The 22,841-nt window shown below is 46.6% G+C and overlaps 1 protein-coding gene and 1 non-coding gene across 2 annotated transcripts in view; one reads left to right on the forward strand and one right to left on the reverse strand.

The window, feature by feature from the left end:
- Positions 1-16,414, reverse strand: part of SLC9A9 (solute carrier family 9 member A9) — a 517,302-nt gene extending 500,888 nt beyond the window's left edge. The window contains exon 1 of the mRNA XM_055129734.1: positions 15,968-16,414. Within this exon, the coding sequence (XP_054985709.1) occupies positions 15,968-16,142 (175 nt within the window). The 5' untranslated portion in view covers positions 16,143-16,414. The remainder of the gene's footprint in view (positions 1-15,967) is intronic.
- LOC129403110 (small nucleolar RNA U13) lies at positions 13,728-13,831 on the forward strand. The gene has a single exon (XR_008629083.1). It is a non-coding gene; the product is annotated as a small nucleolar RNA U13 (small nucleolar RNA).
- Positions 16,415-22,841: the final 6,427 nt, after the last annotated feature.

Raw genomic sequence — 22,841 nt, forward strand, 5'->3', positions numbered from 1 at the left:
TAATTTCACCAGATAAAGGCAAAGTTCTCTATTGGATGTTTCTAAATACATAACCTGAAATTTGTAGAAATTGACGATCTAAAGAAATTATCCACTTTATCCATACCAGTTCAAAATATTGCACTGTTGAAATGTTTGTGGAGGACACCAAATACTTGAATATTTAGCACATATTCTTTCTTTTCTTCCTAATGGAGTCACAAATTATGGAGATAAGAATTACCCACGTTGGGAGCTGGAGCAATAGCACAGTGGGTAGGGTGTTTGCCTTGCAAGCATGGGTTCAATCCCAGCATCTCATATGGTCCCCTGAGCACCACCAGGAGTAATTCCTGAGTGCAGAGCCAGGAGGTAACCTCTGCGCATTGTCAGGTGTGAGCCAAAAAGGGGGGAAAAAAAAATTACCCACTTTGGGGCTTGAGTGATAGTACAGCGGGTAGGGTGTTTGACTTGCACAGGGCTGACCCGGGTTCAATCCCTGGCATCCCATATGGTTACCCTAGCATCATCAGGATTCATTTCTGAGTGCAGAGCCAGGAGTAACCTCTGAGCATCACTGGGTGTGACCCCCAAAGCAAAAAATAAATTAAAAAAAAAACATAAAGAATTACCTACTTTTTCTATTCATACAAATGCTTCTAGAAAACACATGCTCCGTGATGTACTAAGTAATCTACCCCTGCTTAGATGGTTACTTAGATACTAACAGATCAAAAAACCGGAATTCCCCTGAAGGATGCTGGCAGCACACAGACCAGAAAATAGCTGACTCAGCCCTTTCAAGGAACAGCTCTACCTCGCCGGGGGAAGGCGCGCATTCCTTCCTCTCCCTCCGGACAGGGCCAGGCAGGATGCTTCTGGTCCAGGTCCCATCACGCTGAGGGGATCAAGCGTGGGAACATAGTCAACCGACAGAGCACCTGACCCTCCCAGCATCTGGTTCTCAAAGGCCGAGAGTCACACGCTGGACAGAAAGGTCTTTGTCTCCCCTGAGTTTCTCCCAGTTTCCTCGCGCTCCTTCCAGGAGCAGTGCTGAGTCTTCCTGGCCCCGGGGTGGGGAGGGGGCAAGGTCTTGGCCAGGTGGGGGGACCCAGAGGAGGAGCCCTTCACTGCCCCGGACACCTGGCGGGTGAGTGAGCCACGTGCCTGTTTGCAGGCCACTTGGCTGCTGTGGGCAAGGCCTTCGTGAGTGGCGACGACCCCTCCCCATCGGGCCCCAGAGCCGGGCAGGCAGACACGCACCCACCCTGGTGCTCGTCATCCCGTTCACTGAGCTGTTACACGAGATGAGGCCATGCCCAGCTCAACAGCGTGGGTGCCACTGGAGGGGATTCTGCTCACTGGAATGAGTCAGAAACCGAAAACCCAAACCGACTGGCTTCAAAAATGCCCAAAGCCAATAAACAGGCAAGACACAAGAACAACCACTCTTAGAGGCCATGATGGGCTGGAGCCATGGCCCAGCAGCAGGGCATTTGCCTTACACGCAGCCGACCTGGGTTCGATTCCTCCGCCCCTCTCGGAGAGCCTGGCAAGCTACCGAGAGTATCTCGCCCGCACGGCAGAGCCTGGCAAGCTCCCCGTGGCATATTCGATATGCCAAAAACAGTAACGACAAGTCTCACCATGGAGACGTTACTGGGGCCCACTTGAGCAAATCGATGAGCAATGGGATGACAGTGACAGAGTCTATGGCAAACATGGCGATTCTGAAAGGGGAAGAAGTGGGGTTGGGAGCACTGGGGAGAGGGGTCATTTGGTCAGTGGGAGGTCACAGGAGCCTTGGTGGCGGTTGTGGTCAGCTCTGTACATAATCCGGGGATGGAGCTGGGCTCCCGACTACTTTACAGTACTAGAAGCTAATGGGACACCGGTAGAGTTTTATTTTCAAAGTACAAGGGCTGGAGAGGGAACACAGAGGTTAAGTCGCTTGCCTCCCACCCCACCAACTCGGGTTCAAATCCGTGGCATCACACATGGGGCTTGAATTCTGGGTTCTCCATGCCCGTGATGCTCATTTCCAGACCTGCGTGTGGGCACTGCACTGTGGCTCTGCGTTGAGGCTCGATCCACTGACCGCTCCTCCCGCTCCCACAGCTCAAGCCAGACTCTCGGTGGCCCAGTTTGATAACGATCTACAGTGCTCAGCACGGCCCTGAGGACTTGGCTTTGGTTTCCCGGCTAGACAATGAGCTCATTTAGGGCAGAGTCCCCGTTTCTCTTTCCCTCAAAGCTAAACACGCCAAGAGTTAGAAGCCAGCTTTTGCTCAGCCCACAAGGTCCCATGGAGCCGAGAAGAGGCGGGCCTCTGGGCTGATGCAGCAGCTGAAGACCCAAGTTCGGGACAGTCCCGTGTAAAGAGCATCACCTCGAAGCTTGCGATGCTCCTGTGTTCACAGGGCTTGCAGGAGAAGCCTGGCGTGCTGGTGACACCCCAGGGTGTGGGGGAGGAGGGAAGATCCTGCGAACACCCAACATGAGATGCATTCAGGGACGGCTCTCACTTCACTCACAAGAAAAATGTCAAAAAATCTCCACTCTCTCCTTCCCTCCCTCCCCCTCCCCCCATCACTTTGCTTTCATACCACAGACTCGCCACACAGTGCTCTAGGACTTGTGGGAATTGTGAAAGTGAATAGATACATTCCTGCCCCTGAATATCAAAAGCGCCAATCACTCCAGACCTTCCCCCCCCCTACTCTGTGATGCTGGTCCCAGTAAGAAATAAGGCACAGGAGTATTTCCTGAGTCTCTTCTCATATTAGCCTGCACCGCACAACTGGCTCCCTTGCATCTTATCAGTCAGTCATTCTGAGGGAGGCTGAAGAACCTCCTGAAAGGGGAATTTCTGAGATAAAGACAAAGGGAATTTCTGAGGTAAATGTGCATGGGAATAAATACACATATATTTATATACATATATATGGGCTGGAGCGATAGCACAGCGGGTAGGGCGTTTGCTTTGCATGCAGCTGACCTGGGTTCGAGTCCTCCGTCCCTCTGGGAGAGCCCAGCGAGCTACCGAGAGTATCCTACCTGCACAGCAGAGCCTGGCAAGCTCCCCGTGGTGTATTCGATATGCCAAAAACAGTAACAACAAGTCTCACAATGAGACGCTACTGATGCCCACTCGAGCAAATTGATGAACAACAAGACAACGGTGCAGTGCTACATATATATGTATAGACTTGAGCACTAAGAATGTTGTGTTCCATGACTAAATGAAGTGCAGAGAAGAGCAATCGTCCGAGATGGTTGATTTAGCAGTCTGTTCTGTTTACCATATATACATTCACATTTAATATATTATAAACAATATGCATAAAATGTGTAACATCTATATTGTATATATAATATATGATTAAAGGTTACATTGATTTGTCCTTTCTGCCTTGCCACAGGGAGCTTAGGTTTATTGGGTTATTCCCATAACAGTGCTCCCATTCCTCTGTGTTTATCTGTAACCTCTTTCTTTGTGCTCTGCTTCCCCAAACAGTCAATCACCTTTACCTCCTAACCAGACTCTATTAACTTTTAAATATTGCTTTTTTCCTTTCCTTAGCCCAATAACTTAATTAGCACCTTAATTCTACATTTTAATATTAGTTATTCTGTATGGACACAGTAAGAGATACATTAAGCTTGTAGGGTGGCTCTCCTGGGGATATCTTGCTATAGATCTCACACTACAGTGCTCAGGACAAATTAATCTTTCCTAACCCTATGAAGGTCCTAATCAAGCTGTTACTTTTTGAATCATGACAGAATTTGTCCACGACCATACTCTTAACTTATAGTTAAGTATTATGGCACTTTGGCCTGGCTCATTTAGATGCCAGGGTAGCTCACGGCTTGCCCTGGATCACCCAGTCCCTCATCAGAACCCTGATTTTTGAGTGCTAGGAAGTAAGGGCAACTGAGGCTTAAGTCGAGAGAACAGATTCCCTGAAGTGAATATTATTTGGGGTCAACTAACTCCCAAGTTAACAAAAGCATAGTATTAACTGTCTTCCTGTGTCTATACAAAAAGGAGATTGCTCTGAATTAACTATGCAAAGGACTTACGAGAAGAGAAAAGCAATATTTATAAGCTAACAGAGTCTGATTAGGAGATAAAGGTGACCAACTGGTTGGGGAAGCAGAGCACAAAGAAAGAGATCACAGATACACACAGAGAAATGGGAGCACTGTGATGGAGTAACCCAATAAACCTAAGTTCCCTGTGGCAAGGCAGGAAGGACAAACCAATTTTATCCTACATATGACCAAATCATCAAGGAATATATCTGCATATACATGCATCATCTTTAAATGACTGGATTTCAGAATGATGTTCAAATGCAGACCTGAAAGCTCTCTGGCCATGGCAAAACCAAGACCATCATCTGTATCTGGGTTCTCTGCTTGGTGCTACAGTGATGAACAACACAAAGGTCCAGCCCTCGAGTGGGACCTCGTCAGACTAACACAGGCTCATAAGTTACACGATCCTGGAAGGAATTCACAATCTTAAAGCAAATGTAGTTAATGTGGGTGAGCCCTGAGGAGTGGGTTTTGTTCCTTCACTCTCTGTGTAACAAACAAAGAGTCTATATAAATGAGGCATTTCCCTTTAATAAATCAGGAAGGCACATCTTTAGATGATAATGTTTGCATTAAGTTTGCCTTAGGTGATTAAGCTTGGTTAGTGTAGTGGGCACTGCTGGTGGCAGGTCAGCACCAGGCCCAGTTTTGCTCTTGTCAGCCAAGTCCTGAACCACCCAGGTCTCCACCATCCTGCACACAGTAGGTGTTCGAGTGGCATCACTCTGCATCAGGAAGGCCCTCCTGATACTGTTCTAAAGGGCCACATGACTCCACTTAGGCCAATGCAATGTGAAGGGAAACTTGTTATGGATTTCTTAAAAACGAATGGCCCAGAAGAGAGGCAGAGCAGAACTGAGCTTTCTTCTTTCTCTTTGTCCAAGCTGGGCCTGGCTTGGACACCAGAAATTAGACTCTTCCCTTTTGGCGCCGCTGCAGATTGAGCATGATGGAAGAGCCCAAAAGAGCGCCCTTGGACTCCAAGCAGCCCACTGAACTAATTCCGGCACGGGAACGGAGGCCCCACGGCGGGCTGCGACAGTGGAAGCCGGGCATTCCCCAATTCTTTTAACCTCTCTCTCTCAACCCCTTCCTCCTGAGCACAGCACAGGGTCCACAGCTTTCTGAGCGCAAAATGGAGACACCAAGCCAGCTCTCTCTAGGTTTCTCCATCTTATGAGCACCATAAAAGGGTAAAAGTTTGTAGTGATGTTATTTCTGGTTGTACTTTCCCTGGACTTTATACAGAAACCCAAAACCCAAAACCCAAAACCGCGGCCGCGCGACCTAATGTCATCTAAGCATCAGCAATATGTAATGGTTCCTTTTTAACGGGTCGGACTTTTGTGGGAGATCCTAACAAGAATAGTAAGTCTTTTGCTGAAATATTGAAGGCAATCAAAGTGGTAGCCATCTCTCTAGACTGAACTAAGCCATATCCCCACGCCGGCTGAGAAGAAATATCCTTCTTTCTCGGGAAGAAACGCGGCGTGGCGTCAACCATAGTATGATGTCCATTAAGCAAACACAGACCTGGTGGCGTGGGAATGGGATATAAGGGGAAAAATTACATACATGGAACATCGGGACACTGGTGGAATCTCGAGCCGGAGCCGATACCAGCGCAAGACCTTTGGTTCCAGAAACTGCTTGCAGACACTCTACTAGACGATCAACTAAGCCAGAGCCCCACGCCGGCTGATGATGGGAAATAACCATCTTTTTCGTTTTTTTCCCCTTTGTCAGGCAGCATGGCGATTACTAAACAGGCGTGAACTCAGTGGCGCGGGGCAAGGGAGGAAAAAAGAAAAGTTATGTAACAAACAGCGGGATTTAATATCTCTATGTTCTTAGCAATGGAGAACTATCAAATGCTTCCTTGGCAATAGGACTGTCTTTTTCTTTTTGGGGGGAAACCCCAGCAACAATAGTGAGTTATGTGTTGAAACATGGAATGTAATCAAGATAAAGCATAAACGAAGTGAAACTTATCACTTACAATGGTGGGAACTGGGGAGGTGGGAGGGGGTGGTAGGTATACTGGGGTGGTTGGTGATGGAATATGGGCACTGGTGAAGGGAAGGGTGTTTGAGTATTGTATAACTGACATAATCCTGAAAACTATGTAACCCTCCACATGGTGATTCAATAAAATTAAAAAAAAAAGAAATTAGACTCTTACATACTTATGTACTATGTATGCAATATGGAGGCAATAAATGCCCCGAGCATTTGAATCTATTTCAGTCAGGATTACTGGGATGAGCAGGTGAAGACATTCGAGCAAATATGAAATTTGATTTTCTTTGTTAGCAAGTAAATACACAGCATCCCGAAAGGACAAACAGACCCTAAAAAGATGGGGGAGAGGCTGGAGTGATAGCACAGCAGGGAGGGTGTTTGCCTTGCACTCGGCCAACCCGGGTTTGAATCCCAGCATCCCATATGGTCCCCTGAGCACCGCCAGGGGTAATTCCTGAGTGCAGAGCCAGGAGTAACTTCTGTGCATTGCCTGGTGTGACCCAAAAAAGGAGCAAAATAATAATAAAAAAGAGATGGGGGAGGCTTTGCAGAGGTGATTCTTTCTGGTAGGAAGAGTTTGTCGGGTGGAGGAATAGGATGCAGAGTCCAGGAGCCAAGGTCCAGAGCTACATAGCCCGCCTGCCAGTTGGGACAGCCTTTAAGGGCAGCTCAGACGGAAGCTCTGGCACAGCTCGGGGGCAGATGTGGTCCAAGAGGAGAGAGAAGGGGCGGGAAGTTCTGGAGGAAGGACCGGCAAGCCCCTGGCTAGGACGCAGCATGGCTGTCATTGGGGGGCAGAGAAAGTAACACGGAGAGAAAAGTCTCACTTGAGAGGAGAAAAAAAAAACCTGGAGAAAGAGTTAAAACTGGATAATGACCATGAAAATGGTGCATATTTGGTTGAGGGAGAATTAGCAAGATCTGCAGAGAGGGCTTTGGAGAGGAAAGAGTCTCTTTGCTACTTTGCTCATAGGAGACTAATTTTATTTCAGTTGTTCATGTTCAAAAACTATGAACTAGGGATTCAGGGGCTGCAGAGATAGGATAGCCGGCAGGGTGCTGGCCTTACATGCAAACAACCAGGGTTCAATTCCTGGCACCCCCTCTGGACCCCTGAGTCCCACTAGTACAGTTACCTGAGCACAGAACCAGGAGTAAGTCCTGAACACCATGGTTGGGGCCAATAGAAATATCAAATAAAAATCCAAATATGGAATGAAAGAGGAAATGGTGTGAAGAATATTCTAGAAAGCGAGAGCAGAGGTTGCCCTTTCACTGTCCTGAACTGTCACTGCTCCAAATCCTAATATTTTGCCTGATATGCATCCCCCTCCCCCATCTCATCACAACACTAACAGAGAGGTCAGATGGGTGTGATTTTCAAATGCAAAATGCATCTTCCTCCATTTATCTTCTCTCCTAAAAGCTGAGGTTTTCAGCCCGAGATGAGTCTGGGTAAGGGAGAACCGAAAGTAAAAATATCCAGTGACTTCTGGTTATTTAGGGCTTTGTTCTTTCTCTGCCCTCCCACCAACCTTCTAAATTCAAAGGCTGAAAGGGAAGTGTGGGTGTCGGAAAGGGACACGGTTATTGTTAAGTGCCGGCTCACCATGGGCTGGGGAGAAGAAGAGAATCCCACAGCGGGTTCACACCAGGTCAGCGAGAGTGTCCAGGCCACTCCAAGGGGGAATACGCACCACAGAGCCAGCCTGTCTCGGGGGCCGCTTAATCTTCTCCATGGAGAGGCCAAGGGGAAAACGGCAGTGAAGACCCAACTATCTCCACCTCCACCCTTTCCTGCACACAAACACGCACACTCAGGAAACATCGGTATGCACACAAGTGTGCAGTTACACACTCAAAGTACATAAGCAGGCATGTAAACACGGAGACACACTCATACGGCACACGTGCACACACTGCCATGCACAGACACATGTTAATGCAACAAGCACATACTCACATATACACATGCTTCTACAACACACATGCACACACCCTTCTACAACACACATGCACACATGCACACACCCTTCTACAACACACATGCACACGCCCTTCTACAGCACATATGCACACACTCTTCTACAACACACAAGCACACATGCACACACCCTTCTACAACACACATGCATACACCCTTCTACAACACACATGCACACACCATTCTACAACACACACACCTTTCTACAACACACATGCATACATGCACACACCCTTCTACAACACACATGCACACACTCTTCTACAGCACACATGCACACATGCACACACCCTTCTACAACACACATGCACACATGCACACACCCTTCTACAGCACACATGCACACATGCACACACCCTTCTACAACACACATGCACACATGCACACATCCTTCTACAGCACACATGCACACATGCACACACCCTTCTACAATACACATGCACACACCCTTCTACAGCACACATGCACACATGCACACACCCTTCTACAATACACATGCACACATGCACACACCCTTCTACAGCACATATGCACACACTCTTCTACAACACACATGCACACACCCTTCTACAACACGCACACACCTTTCTACAACACACATGCATACATGCACACACCTTTCTACAACACACATGCACCCAACCATGTTGGCACAACATAGTTCACAAAACTTTTGGGATTTCTAACATAGCACTGTAGAAACATGCTGGCCACCAGCTCCCACGGCTAACACCCTTCCTTGCCATCATCTGAGGAAGTTTACAGAAGGACACCAAGAGATAAGAGTTATCTACCCAGCCACACACTGACTAGTCCAAGATGATTTTTCATTATAGTATTGACACAAAACAGTTCATTTTCTTCCCAAACCAGGAGTGGAAACACTGTGTAGCATTGCAACTAAAGGAAGACAGGGATTCTCCAGTGAACGGAGACTGTCTCCTCAACCCCTCTTCATCACAGGCAGCTACTAGAGAGAGGAAGAGAGAACCTAGGGACAAAATAAATAAAGACGACGGAAGTAGGAACCGCTCATGCAATTTCATCTTCCTAGTGAAGCAATCACAAGCTTCAGCGTGATTACCAGAAATCCCTGGAACGTTTCTTAAAATGCAGATTGCTGGGCCCATCCCGGGTTTCTGGGAAGTGATCACAAAATTATATTTGCATTTCCAACAAGTTCTCCAGGGCTGCGGCTGGAAGTGGTGCTGGGACGTTACCACGAAAGGCGCTAGTGACAACAACATTCCCTGTCCCCTGAGTGTGTCCAGCCAGGACGTCCTGCGCAGCCGCCCTGCCTCCAGCTCATGCCAACGAGCTCTGGGAGCCCAAAGGCACCAGGAATGATTCTGCCTTTAGATATTTCCACCAAAATGCAATCCAGGGGCTAGAGAGATAGTACAGCAGGCATAAGGCTGGCCTTACATGCGGCTGACGCCAGTTTGATCCCCGGCATCCCCATGTGGTCCCCCAATTATCACCAGGAGTAATTCCTGAGTGAAGAGCCAGGAGTAACCCCTGAGCATTGCCAGGTATGGAGCAAATATCACCCCACCCACAAATGCAAAGCAATTCAGCCAACAAGTGATAAAAATGACAGGAATAGTCTCAGTTTCCTCTCAAGCTAGTGCCAGTTTTGTGTACACCCACAAACCTTTCTGACAGCTCCCGCTACTTCAATCCTGTGACTGTCAACTTGCTCCCTGCTTCCCTGAGGCTAGGGCAACCTGCTTCTGGGTCACCCCATAACTTTCTCTGGGATAATTCAACCAGCTACAGACTTTCGCAAGATTCCTCCCATGATGGGCTTTAGCTACGGACAACAGAGCATCCCCCCAGGTAAAAGAAAAAACTGAACGATCTATGTGTCCTCCCCCACACCCCCCCCCACTCGTAACTTCAGAGGACAGTTATGAGAAGACAACCATGACCCAAATTTGAGAGCACTAAGGCCAAAATGGCATTCTGTCCTATTATTCTGTGCAGCCTGGAGCCGAGAGTACATTTTCTGAACACGGTGCCTATTTGTCGCGGGTGTGGAAGAGATTAGCTCTAATGGACAGTGTGAGAGAGCTCGCTACCCATATTCCTTCTGCAGAGCTCCAAGGCACCATCATCTGGCCCAGAACAGATCGGAACTAATAGCAGTAACTCTACTAAACCTGTGATGATGCGAGCGAGAGAGCCAAACTACAACAACCAAACTTAGAACTACCGTTGTCCAGGAAACAGGCCAGAGGATGGGAGGGAACTTACGGACACCGGCGGAGGGAAGCCAACATCAGTTGGTGGGGTTTGTGTTAGAAAACTACACACCTGAAATTCCAATATGAAAAACTATGCAAGTCGTGGTGCCTTGATATTAACAAATTAATTTTAATGCAAAAATTAATTTGAGAAAGTTTGAGAGGGATAGTGCAGGGGTCAAGGCATTTGCCTGCATCCCACCAACCCTGGCTCCAATCTCCAGCACTACATCCGGCCCCCTGAGCGCCAGCAGGATTTACTCATGAGCACAGAGTAATAGCAGGTGGGTGAGCCACTGCGGGCACTGCCCAACCCCTCGATGTTCCTGCCCTCCCACCTCCAAGTGCACACACCCCCACACTATCAGATTCAAAACCACAAAACCCTTGACCGGGAGCTAGAACAGTGATAAAGGTGCACTGTGGCCTGGTCCATCTCTGGCACCACGTGATTCTCTGACTGGATACAGCCCTGGTGGCCTCCAGCACCACATTACAGCCCGAGCAGCACTGTGTCCTCAGGCTCCTGTCCTAAAGCACTGTCCTGGCTGTTCAAGCATCACCCATGTGGACCACAGGGCGCCTGAGCAGAGCACCCCTTGGGACTCCCCAAATTAAGCAAAAACCCAATTCCACAAGAGGATCCTCCCAGGGCTCCCTTCGTAAAGCTCTCTGCATCTGAGTCAGTGAAGAGCCTGGTGAGGAGGGCCTGGGGAACGAGGAGGGCACAAATCCTGCCCACAGGCTGGTGCTGGTGGCATGGCTGGGCTGGAGCAAGGGGATGGAATCGCACCACACCCCACCACCCAATTTTAAGCCCTGCCAGGATCAATCTAATGCCTTACGCTTAACAAGAAAGACGCTCAATGATGGGGGTTCACCCACGGTACAGCTCATTTCAGTCTTGAAAAAAATGCAGTGACCGAGTGAACTAAATTAACTCTCTGAATCTGGCTCACACACTCCAGAGCAGAAGGAATAGTTTAATAGTTAATGGGACACGGTTTAATGAACACACACTCTCAGCTCCGGAGCCTGAACTTTGCTTCTACCTCTTAAGCAGTGGGCAAAATTCCCCATATGGTTCAGAGACTGTCTTTCAGGCTAACACCGGCCCACCCAAGGCATGACCCTAAGGGATGCAGTCTGCGTTGTCCTTAAGCTCAGGTCCCTAGCCACAAGTGCATGGCATTAGGGAGGCTCCTTGAAAAGAGGCCCCAGTGATGTGTAATGGAATTCTTCACGCTCTCAGGGAACTAGGAGCAATTTTCCTTTTAAGAACAATGAGCAAGGGATGCAGGGCCCTAAGTGAACAGCGCTAAGTGCCTCTGTCAATCAATATTTGACCGATAATAGTCATTTAAGCTTTTAGGCTAATTTAAATGAGTATCACCATACTTTATGTATTAAACCGGTTATGGATTCTAATCCTTCAAGTCTGAAATAACGAGAGCTGTAGAGTGTCATGAGATGTGATTACCCATTACTGTACCTGGTGAGGCAAAAATGAATGTTATGACTCGCTTGAAAGTATCAATACCCAGAGGAAAACTGTTCCTCAGACTGCATCTAGATTATCATAAATATCTTCCATGAACACAGAGCCAAGCTGAATACAATATATAAGGTTTTGGGAGTTTACACCCATTGGCATGGGATTTATTTGGAAATTATTTTGGAGACAACTTGGAGATTATTTCTCAGGATGAACTAAAAAGTTAAAATTGGGGGATATTTTACTAACAAGATCTATTAAAATTATTTAAAAGCTCAATGGACCCTCTTCCTCTTGTTTACTTTGAATGTTCATTTCTCAAGTCCCTGTTCCCTAGAGTTTTTAAATGTATTCTCAGAAATACTGACTAGAGGCATCAATATTGATTGTGTCTTCAATGACATTTGACACATACATGTTTAGGGTACCAGCAGACAGGTAAAAGATTAGGTTAAAATGAAACACAAAATTTGGTGCTTGAGGGGAGAAAGAAGTAGGTCTTCATTTAAAAAAAAAAAGGCAAATGACTTCTACAAACAGAGGATGAGAGCAAGGGCAACTGTCAACTCAAGTCAGGAAACCATGAACCACGTTCATTGATAAGCACTATTCCCAGCCCCGAGTGATAGCACAGTGGTAGGGCATTTGCCTTGCACGTGGCCGACCCAGGTTCGATTCCTCCATCCCTCTCGGAGAGCCTGGCCACCTACCGAGAGAATCTCACCCACAGGGCAGAGCCTGGCAAGCTCCCCGTGGCGTATTCGATATGCCAAAAGCAGAATGGAGACGTTACTAGTGGCCACTCGAGCAAATCGATGAGCAACAGGATGACAGTGATCCAGTGATTCCCAGCACCATGAGTCTTGAAAGATATCTCACAGAAAACATATCTGTCGATAGGTTGGAGATAACTGAGTACACTTGACACTCAAATGCTCTTCTTTAAAAACAAAGCAATCTTAAAAAGCTTAACTTTGGGCCAAAGCAATAGTACAGCAGGTCAGGCACTTGCCTTGCATGTGACTGACCTGGGTTTGAATCCCCCAGCTCTAAAATTGGTCCCTGGAGCCCCACCAGCACTGACCCCTGCATACAGAGACAGGAGTAACCCCTAACCACACAGCTTGGTGTGGCCCCTAAATCAAATACATAAAAATGAACTTCTATGCATAGATTCCATTCCGTCCGCACTGATGAACAGGTTAGACTGGGGCACGAACCATGTGTTTCACCCTGTGATGATGAAGAGGTTCATATAAATCTTATTGTCAAATGGCACGTTGGCATTTCCTGGAAAACAGAACCTATCTGATTGGTCTGGAGAGTACAAACAATCTGAGGATGTTTCTGGATCTCACTGATACGTCCTCTTTTCAAAATGAGCCCTGAGGAATTTACTTATTTCAAAATATCCTTGGTATCTCAGTAAAGGCACCAAAGCTAAATTCCAACTCAGCAGCAAATTTATTCCATGACCTTCCCCTCCAAAGTCTTCATTTCCTTATCAGCAAAACATGGGTGTTGGGCTTAGATTGTCAAGGCTCCTTCCTAATCTATGAACTCTGTGTTCATTTACAGCTACCGAGCAGCTCTTTCATTCGACATCTGCTTCCTGTGTGTCCTTTAAAAGTTTATTAGATGGTACAATCTTGCTCTTCTGGTATAGCTTCAGACTACCTCATTATTAACACAGAGAGATAGCACCCAGTAAACATTTCAGGAGTGACAGACATTTAGATCTCTCTGAAGAAGAAATATCAGAGATGCTTATTGCCATCCATCCATATGGACTATTTTCAGAGATTATCAGTGAAAAGTCAGTTAAGCTGGACATAAGCCTTAATAGACACGTGATTCCTACTGGAGTGGTTACTCAGTTTAGAAGTGCTCCTTTTGGATCCTTTTCCGTTTGATAAGCATGATGATTGGGTGTTCACGCATTTGTGTGACATGTGCCTCCCTTAAATCTTGCTACACATTTGGCATATTAGCCATCTGATGTGGAAAAAGAAAAAAATAATAGCTCCTTTTCTGATAATCATTTTTCCCTTGTATAATGGAGGGCTAAAGATAATAACACCAAAATCCCCTTAAATTCAAACCACGATAATTGTATATAGATACAAACTTTAGTATCACGAAAATAAAAGACTTTTTTCCATAAATTTATAGAGTTCAAAATGATTCAAGGCTACTTAAAATTCTAATAACCAAATAGCTATCCATGTATATACATGCTCTTATATTCCTTTTACACTGCCCTATTTCAGAACTTGCTTTTCAAAACTTTTGCATTAAAAAAAAAACCTGAAAGACAGAAATCAACCCAATTTAATCCCTTTATTTTAATATTAAGCCTAAACTGCCTGAAGAATAGCAATGTAGAGAAACACCCCCTCAGCTAGTAGGTAATGCACTAATATTTTATTACTTCAATCACACCTTAAAATTTTATTCCAAGGAGCTCTGGGAAATTAAAGGTTATGTGGAATTTTTCAATTACACTTAAGTGTTGTGAATATGGCATGTGGATTTTAACGTGTCATCTGCATTGAAAGTTTCACAAAACACTCTCCCCATCTCAGACAAGCTGACATGAGTAAATGAGTCATAGTTCGATCAACAGCCGGGCAGGAGAGCATATTTCCCTCAGATAAAGGTTTGTCTTTTTTTTTTCCCATGTGTTGTTTGGCTAAATCATTGGTCGTCCCTAAATTTAGTGCCAAGAATCACATTGTTTCTGGCTTCTCCTATTGCAGCCCACGTCCCCCCTGATAATTTATAATCCCCACAGGGCCAGAGAAGGAGCCTGGAACGTGGAGGATGGAGGGGCACAGTGGCTGGCGTTGGGGGCTCACAGTTCCCCCCACCTCCTCCTCTCTGTCCGGCTGGCTGTCTCTCTGCAACCTCCAGATGAGGTTCCCCCCAAGAATAAAAGCTGTGCTGTGTGCGCTACCCCCTTCCATTCGAGAGAATCAGGTCTGTGCTCTGGAGTCCCGCCCGTCAGCCTCCTGAGGGAAAGGACAGGGTCAGCCTGGCTCCATGAGTCCCACAGAGGGTCTGGCTCCCCCAGAGGGTGATCCGTGGTCTCCGATCATGACGGCACAGGGCCAGCCCGGGAGAGAGGACGCCTCTCACACGGGACCCGGGTTCGTCCTGTTCCCTGGAACTCAGGATGAAGGTGTCAGGACTCCAAGTTGAGGGGACCCGTCCAGGGGAGGCTACTCTTGGCTAAGAATGACAGGGGTGCTCGAGGGTGTTGCTGGCATTCCTTGTGCATCTGCACTGCAGGCTTGAGAAATGAGGGGGTAAAACGAACCACTCGTCAAGAACAGCAGTTTCCAAGGCTGTTTTTTTGCATTTTACATTAAGAAAGGAGAGTTCAGGCTGGATCATCTCTGTCACATTTGACTAGGTTTTCTAAAAGGAAAGATATGATAAATCACACACGGAGAAAGCAACACGTCGGAACTTGGAGACGTTAAACAAGTGGTTTTTCTACATCCTGACCATATATGTGCAGATGCAGGTCTGGACAAGTTAATATTAGCAATGAATAATGCCGAGAATTATGAATTAGGAAGCCTGAAATCAGGTTGAGGAAGAGCTCGGTAAGGAAGATATCCTTGTTTGCAAAAGGAAAGCATGGTTCATAGAACTAAAACGAATTTGGACACGACTACTCCAATAAAAATGGGCGGAGCCTACTTCTGCAAGTTTTCTTCTCCAAACTAGTGGACATAAGCGGTTTTGTTCCAAGCAGTTTGAAGCGATGTTATTTCTAGAACTTTCGAATGCTCCCCAGCCCTGCCGTGAAAGAAGGCTGTGCTCTGTGACTTCCTAAATGAGAGCCTTATGAAAACAAACAGCCCTCCTGGTCCCCTGCCCACATGACAATGGCCTCCTCCTAGCTGTCAACAGACGCACATTATGTGCCGCCCTGGGAACGTGACTGTGACATTCACTCCTGTGACAAGGCAGATTTCGGCAGCTCGAGCCTTCAGACCCTCTCCCCGAGCTCATGACATTCCAATCAGCACGTTTCCTCCAGTGTCAGGACTCTGCCACCTGAGCACACCTCTCGAATGACTGCCCGAGCAACAAGTCTCGCACCCGTGCGACCATCTCTGCACTCACCGTACACCATCGCTCCTCCCGTTTCGTGCAAGAAGCGAAAACGATGGTTTTTAAACAGCCAGATGGTCAGGATGGTGAGGATGAGCAGAAAATTAAAGACCAGCAGCTCCACCGCCCCTTGGTGCTGAAACGGATACGCATCCTCCTGGGAGGGGAGCCTCTGCTGCCTCTCCATCCCTCGCCTGGGCTCCGGGTCCGCAAGCTGCCCGGGATACTCCGGCTGCCTGGGAACCTCGGGGAAAAGCTGCCACTTAACTTGCTACTTCGTGAGCCTCCTGCCTGGGCTTAGTATTCAGACGGCTTCTAGTTACAACTTCCTGTTTCTCTCTTAAAGCAGCCCCGTCTCATTTCAGAGCGCGGCTGCAGCGGGGACCCGGGCTGTCAATAAGTGATTCACGCCACGCAATTGCTGAGCGAACCTGCAAGTGGGTCCTTCTGAGATCTGGAGTCCTGATCGATCACTCCGAAGGACTCCTGACGCTGCGCAGCCGGTGAGTCGAAGGTTAATAATGAGACCGATCACCTTGCATCCACCGGCGTATTTTCTAAGTCCACAAAGCGAGTTCCCAATTATTACCTCATGCACATGTGAAGTCTTTCCTCTCCGCTAAAGCCTGCCGGTGTGATGAAAATGGATAGCTTGCATAAACTAACTAAGCGAATAGACCTAACATGATTTCACAGTGATTTTTTTCTTATTAGGTTGAAAAGCAAGAAAGAATTTAGTAGATGACTCTCAATTTTACTTTATATAGTTATAAGTGCAGCTTTTAAACTCTAAATCAATTGCTGTCTGGTATTTTTTTTTAACAAAGGAAAATGAAAGACAAAAAAAAAAGTCTGTTCCCATCTGTACAGCTATGGTGTTTGAAAATATTGGTTAAAAAAAATGGGGGGCCAGAGAGATGACACGTGGGTTAGTGTGCTTGTCTTGCATGCAGCCAGCCGGGGTGCAGTCACCAGCACCAGGTATGTACTGCTGGGCACTGCCTGAATCACTCCTGAGCACCGAGCCAGGAATAGCCCCTAAACACTTCGGGGTGCACACCACCCCCTGGCCCCCCCACCACCACATACACCAATCAAAGGAAAGAAACTCAATGCATTTCCCTGACGGAAGGAACCTCGGCCACGTCACACCTGTGGGTGTCTCTCTGAACAGTTCTGAGCTTTTGTTTCAGGCGTAGACGCTCAGGACTCACTAGAATTATATATAAACTCTCTGCAAAGCACAACACCCTTTTGTCCTTGGGGCAAACTAGGTGATGCTCTGCAGACAACTTGGCCACCGAGAAGGGGGGCTGCAGGGTCCCTGGGCACGGATGGATGTCAGTAGGGAGGACCCTGCAGATCACCTCTAGGTGGGCAGGTTGTTGCTGTTAGGGTACATATTTTTATACTAACTGAAAAAAGCCAAGGCAGAACAGTCTTGGAATCGACTGCCTTCTTTCCAATCATTAAGATTTGCAGTCCATCCATCGTGGAATATAGTTAGATGTACACCAGGATTAAACAAGTTTTTTTTTTAAATCATCCCGTGATATAATTTGAACTCGGAGTGTTAATCCAGCACCCCCATGCTTGACAGAATTAGTAAACTTGTACAGCGTGATTCATTGGGTAGGATGAATCCAAATATATCCTCCAAAACTCTTGGCACCCAAAGCTGGAGATCAGAGATATAATATACTGAGAACTAACCAGTTTTTCAACAACAAACAGCTTCACCCACAGAGAGTCTAGCAAGCATTTTGGAGAAATCTCTGCTGTTTCAGCTTCTTCACCTTCAGCAACTTCAGAAGCTAATTTCCTCTCTGGGTTTAACTCAGCACGGGGTTTGGATGTGGGCTGCAGATGTTCTTTTACCACACTACCCTTTTTTGGCAGACATATTCTTGATGACTAATATTCAAACTATTTTGAAATCTGTCAGCTAATGCTTGCAAGCATTTCATGAAGCTTTGTTAGCAGGTTCCATCTTTATAATCTTGCTTCCCCACAGGTTTAGTCTTGAGTGGTTAGATTTATGAGATATCAAAACTCAAAATTTTGCAATTTCATGTCTTTTTGCCCCACAACTTCAACCTCTGCCATCACTGGCTTACTTGGGTTCCCTGTTTATGGGTAGAATAAACTTTCCTTGGCTGTCAGCTTAGGACATCTAGTTGCACTCACCTGTTAGCCAGCAAAGCAACTCAGGGAGAAGACTAAAGGTCTCTGGAATGCTTTGACTGGCTCACACTCTGTTCTGTGAAAGTGTCAAATTTGATCCCAACACCTTCAAATCAACATTCATATTTAAAAATAGTGGCTTCAGTTAAAACACTGTTAAGCTCTGATTCTAGTGTCACAATATATGGGAGCTGAAGAGTCACATGCTCCATTAGTAACCGGTTTCCCTCGAGTGCCCTCCACCCATTTCATGAGTCTATGGCTCCTGTCTACCCCTGCAAGTGTATCTCTTGGTATATTCCAAGAAGAGACTACATTCCCCCACGGACAGTGCACTCTCCCTTAACCAAGTGTCCCAGCCTAGTGCTGCTTACACTAGGATGGAAAGGCGAGAATAAAAGGAGAGTCAGAGAATTTTTCGCCCCCCAAAAATGTGCCTTAATTATTCCTATGTTGTGCCTCCTTCTCACACTATTATTTGATATTCTGTTGTATCAAGAAAACAAAATGAATTTAAAGTATCACAAAGATATTTTAAAAGAATCAATTTGGCATATGCTATATTAGGAAAGGTAATGTTGAAATGGAATACCCAACTTGGCATTCAGAAACCCCTTCTGCCTATGAGGGATATAAGATGCAGACAGGACTGGCCACATATGCAAACTTGCACACACAATGGGAGTTAAATTCATATATGAGCTTTATATATGAGCTTTGAACCGGAGCAATAGCAATGTGGGTAGGGCATTTGCCTTGCACGCTGCGGACCCGGGTTTGATTCCTCCGTCCCTCTCGGAGAGCCCGGCAAGCAGCCGAGAGTATCCCGCCCCCATGGCAGAGCCTGGCAAGCTACCTGTGGCGTATTCAATATGCCAAAAACAATAACAACAAGTCTCACAATGGAGACGTTACTGGTGCCCGCTCGAGCAAATCGATAAACAATGGGACTACAGTGCTACAGTGCGACAGTGCTACATATATGAGCTTTGAAAGCCTGAAGATGTATTTCCACTAGAGTAAGCAGCTCAGTTGGGCTTGATAACAGCTTTTCTGATCTGAGTCCTGGAAGCCCTGTGTCCCTCAAACACAGTCAAACAAGGACAGGTAAGTACCCTAAAAGCCAAATTTCTCCAAATTTCCAAATCTTATGCCATCAATCATCACCTTTATTTATGAGAGTCCTCCGGGGGAGGGGCCTTTAGAGCCAAGTTCTCTGATGAAACTGGGACAGGACTGAGAAGTGAAGCATAAATCCCAAAGAGAAAACCCTGGTGGTTTCTCAGTCCCAGTCTCACATCCACTGGTCACTGAATCAAAGATTCTGATGGCAAGATGCAACACGGGAAGGTCAGAGGAAAATGCAGGCGAGGCCGGAGATGCTGGCACATTCAGCCTCAGCGTGTCCCTCCAGCCCCAGGACGGAGAAGACATAAGGAGACAAGCGTCCCGCTCTAGGGAAACCACTATTCCACATGACCAGTCCAAACGTGGAGACGATTTTGGGTCTCACCCTGGAAACTTAGAGTTTTCTTTCCAGAGAGGGCAATGAGATTTCAGAACGGAGGGACTGAGAAAGTCAGCTTTTCTGGAGTTAGGAGAGATATTGCCTATTACCCCGACTCACTTTTTTTTTGGTTTTTTGTTTCTGCTTTTTGGGTCACACCCAACGATGCTCAGGGGTTACTCCTGGCTTTGCACTCAGGAATTACTCCTGGCGGTGCTTGGGGGACCATATGGGATGCCGGGGATCGAACCCAAGTTGGCCGAGTGCAAGGCAAACGCCCTACCCGCTGTGCTATCGCTCCGGCCCTACCCCGACTCACTTTTAACCCAGGATATTGGGATAACAGAAAATGTTTAAGTCAACCCAGGCCTGGGCCGGAGGACAATCCTATGGCTCATTTCCTTGGCTTCCCCCCCAGTAATTATCTCTCTCTGACATCACTGGGATGGTCTATCTTGTCTCCAAAAGCCTTGGGAAGAGGCCAGAGCAGGATGGCAATTAAGTTTACTTGAAGACAACACAGTGCACAAACCTCCCAATTTTCCCATGTTCTGTTTTCAAGCCCTCCATAAATCCATCTGCGAAAGTAATTAAGTGAGGTGTCAATTAGGCAGTGGTAGGTGGAATGCCTTGGCCTACTTAAGCAAAACAAAACCCAAGCCAGAGTCAATGCACTTGAACCCAAGAAGATGAAAGCCACCCTCACAGGGAGACCATGATGCTTTCTCAATCAGGTAATGCTTAAACTCTGACAAATCCAATCATTTCCTAGTTGCCTTCATCTCTAAGAGCCTCTTGACTGGGTCATGCTGGTGGAATGCTCAGTTTGGTGCTGCCTGAGCTGAATGTATGTATTTTCAAATAAACCACTGAATATATAAAGGTGCCTCAGTTTACCTTTAAATACACCTTAGTTTCTCCTACTCTTTTTTGTTTGTTTTGTTTTTGGGTCACACCCGGTGATGCACAGGGGTTACTCCTGGCTTTGCCCTCAGGAATTACTCCTGGCGGTGCTTGGGGAACCATATGGGATGCTGGGATTCGAACCTGGGTCTGCCGCGTGCAAGGCAAACGCCCTACCTGCTGTGCTATCGCTCCAGCCCTCTCCTACTCTTAAGAAGTCAAATGTAGACATAAAACTGTCCCTAACTTAAATAAGTTGAATGTCTCCCATTAGTGAATTCCCATTAGATTTCACAAATTTCACAGAGCTGGAGAGATTGTACGTGGCTTGAGGTACTTGCCTTGCACACAGCTGACCCCATTGCAACCCCCAGCACTGCATATGGCCCCTGACCAACACCAGAAATAATTCCTATGTGCAGATTCAGGAGGAAGCCCAAAACTGTCACTGTCACTGTCACTGTCGTCCCATTGTTCATCGATTTGCTGGAGTGGGCACCAGTTCGAATCCCACCATCCCATTGTGAGATTTGTTACTGTTTTTGGCATATCGAATATGCCACAGGTAGCTTGCCAGGCTCTGTGATTCGGGCTGGATATTCTTGGTAGCTTGCCGGGCTCTCGAGAAGGACGGAAGAATAAAGCCTGGGTCAGCCACATGCAAGGGAAACACCCTACCTACTGTGCTGTCTCTCCAAACCAAGCCCTAAACTAAAAAAAAAAAAAATTAAAATGAAATAAAATTAAATTAAAATTAAAAAAACTACAGAGATAAATAAAAACACATCACAGTAGAGCTTAATTATATAATAAATACTTGAACAAAGTATCAAGTTTCCCCAAAACTTCCCAGTGTAGTGTCTGGTCTTTCCTCTTAGCCTCACCAGCACCCAGGTCTCTGGAACTGAGTACTAGGAACCCAAGACGTCTCTCCCAAATCCATATTTTAAAATCATTATTACGGTGGCAAAGTGAAAGAAAGGTCATGCACCTGGGTGAAAATGAGAGGATTTCTAAACTAAAGGCCTCAGTTATGTGAGGCCTGGGTGAGTAGCTCTTCCTCCTCCATGTCATGGAGTGTGTCCCAGCCAGCTCGGAGAGGCGAGAGTCCACCGGGTTCCCGGGTGAGGTCTCCTGGACGGTGAGAAGGTTCCATCTGGTGGGTCCCAGGGTGGAGGGTCCTTCCTTCGGCTATACTCCAGACCTCTGGCTGGCCTTGCCCCATGCACACTGGGGCTCCACGGATCATGGAGGCGGTTCCCATTGAAGAGCCCCACGGCTGCACAGAGCTGGGAGACACCAGACCGGCCTTGGACCCAGGCCCTTACCAGGGTACCCCTATGCCACCCAAGAGGTCACATAGCTGCAGTCTTGGGAGTGTTGAACGACAAGATGGACACCCTCGAGTCCCATCTCAGCCTGTTGGACCCTGAGCTTTGTCATCAAACCCCTTTTGCTCCCAGTCTCATACTCAGGGCAAATCACCCCTTATTCTTTTTTTTTTTTTTTTACATATTGAGAATGGTTTAATTATCTTACTCCATTTAATTAGCCCTTTTACTCAGGTCAGTTGCTATTTTTTTTATTAACATGGCATGTTAGCAATTTGTTAATTGGCATGAAATAACATGAGACTTTTCTGGGTATTTCGCATGAGAAATGCATGTTCGTGGGGAGCTACAGAAAACACAGACAGGTAATTGTGTACTTTCGTTTCTTGCAGCACTTGGTGCTAAGGTGTGTACTACCAAGACCTCTATTTCTACTTGCTAAATTCCTGTCCTATTATGCCAAAAGAATTTGCTGATTTGACCAGATACAAAATCTTGAAATCATGTATATACAGTTAAAGTAGGGAATTGTGTAGAAAAATATATAGAAAGATGAAAAGTTAGGAAGAAATTGCTATCTGTTGATGTTAAGTGGAAGGAAGATAGGCGGAGAGAGATATGTGCATATGGAAAAATGGTTATTACAAAACTAGATAACATAAAGCCTTTGTGCTCAATATCTCTGTACTGGTGTTTTATGCTACAAATAATTTTCTACTGTCAACAGTATCCCTTTGGTGGTATCCCTTTTCTTACGGGTTCTAGCTGTAGCCATTGCAGTGAAACATAAACTCAGCCCCTTCTTCTGAGGAGAGAGTCCTCATGATGAAGTACGTAACCTCCATCCCTCGGTCCCCTCTTCTGTCTTGTACATCTTGGGGGTGCTGAGACATGAGAAGATTTCCACTCACCGGCTTCTTATCAATCACCGTCTCTGATGCCTTTTCACAAGGCAAGGTCA

The sequence above is a fragment of the Sorex araneus genome, chromosome 2, assembly GCF_027595985.1.
Source record: "Sorex araneus isolate mSorAra2 chromosome 2, mSorAra2.pri, whole genome shotgun sequence".
In the NCBI taxonomy this organism is placed as follows: Eukaryota; Metazoa; Chordata; class Mammalia; order Eulipotyphla; family Soricidae; genus Sorex; species Sorex araneus.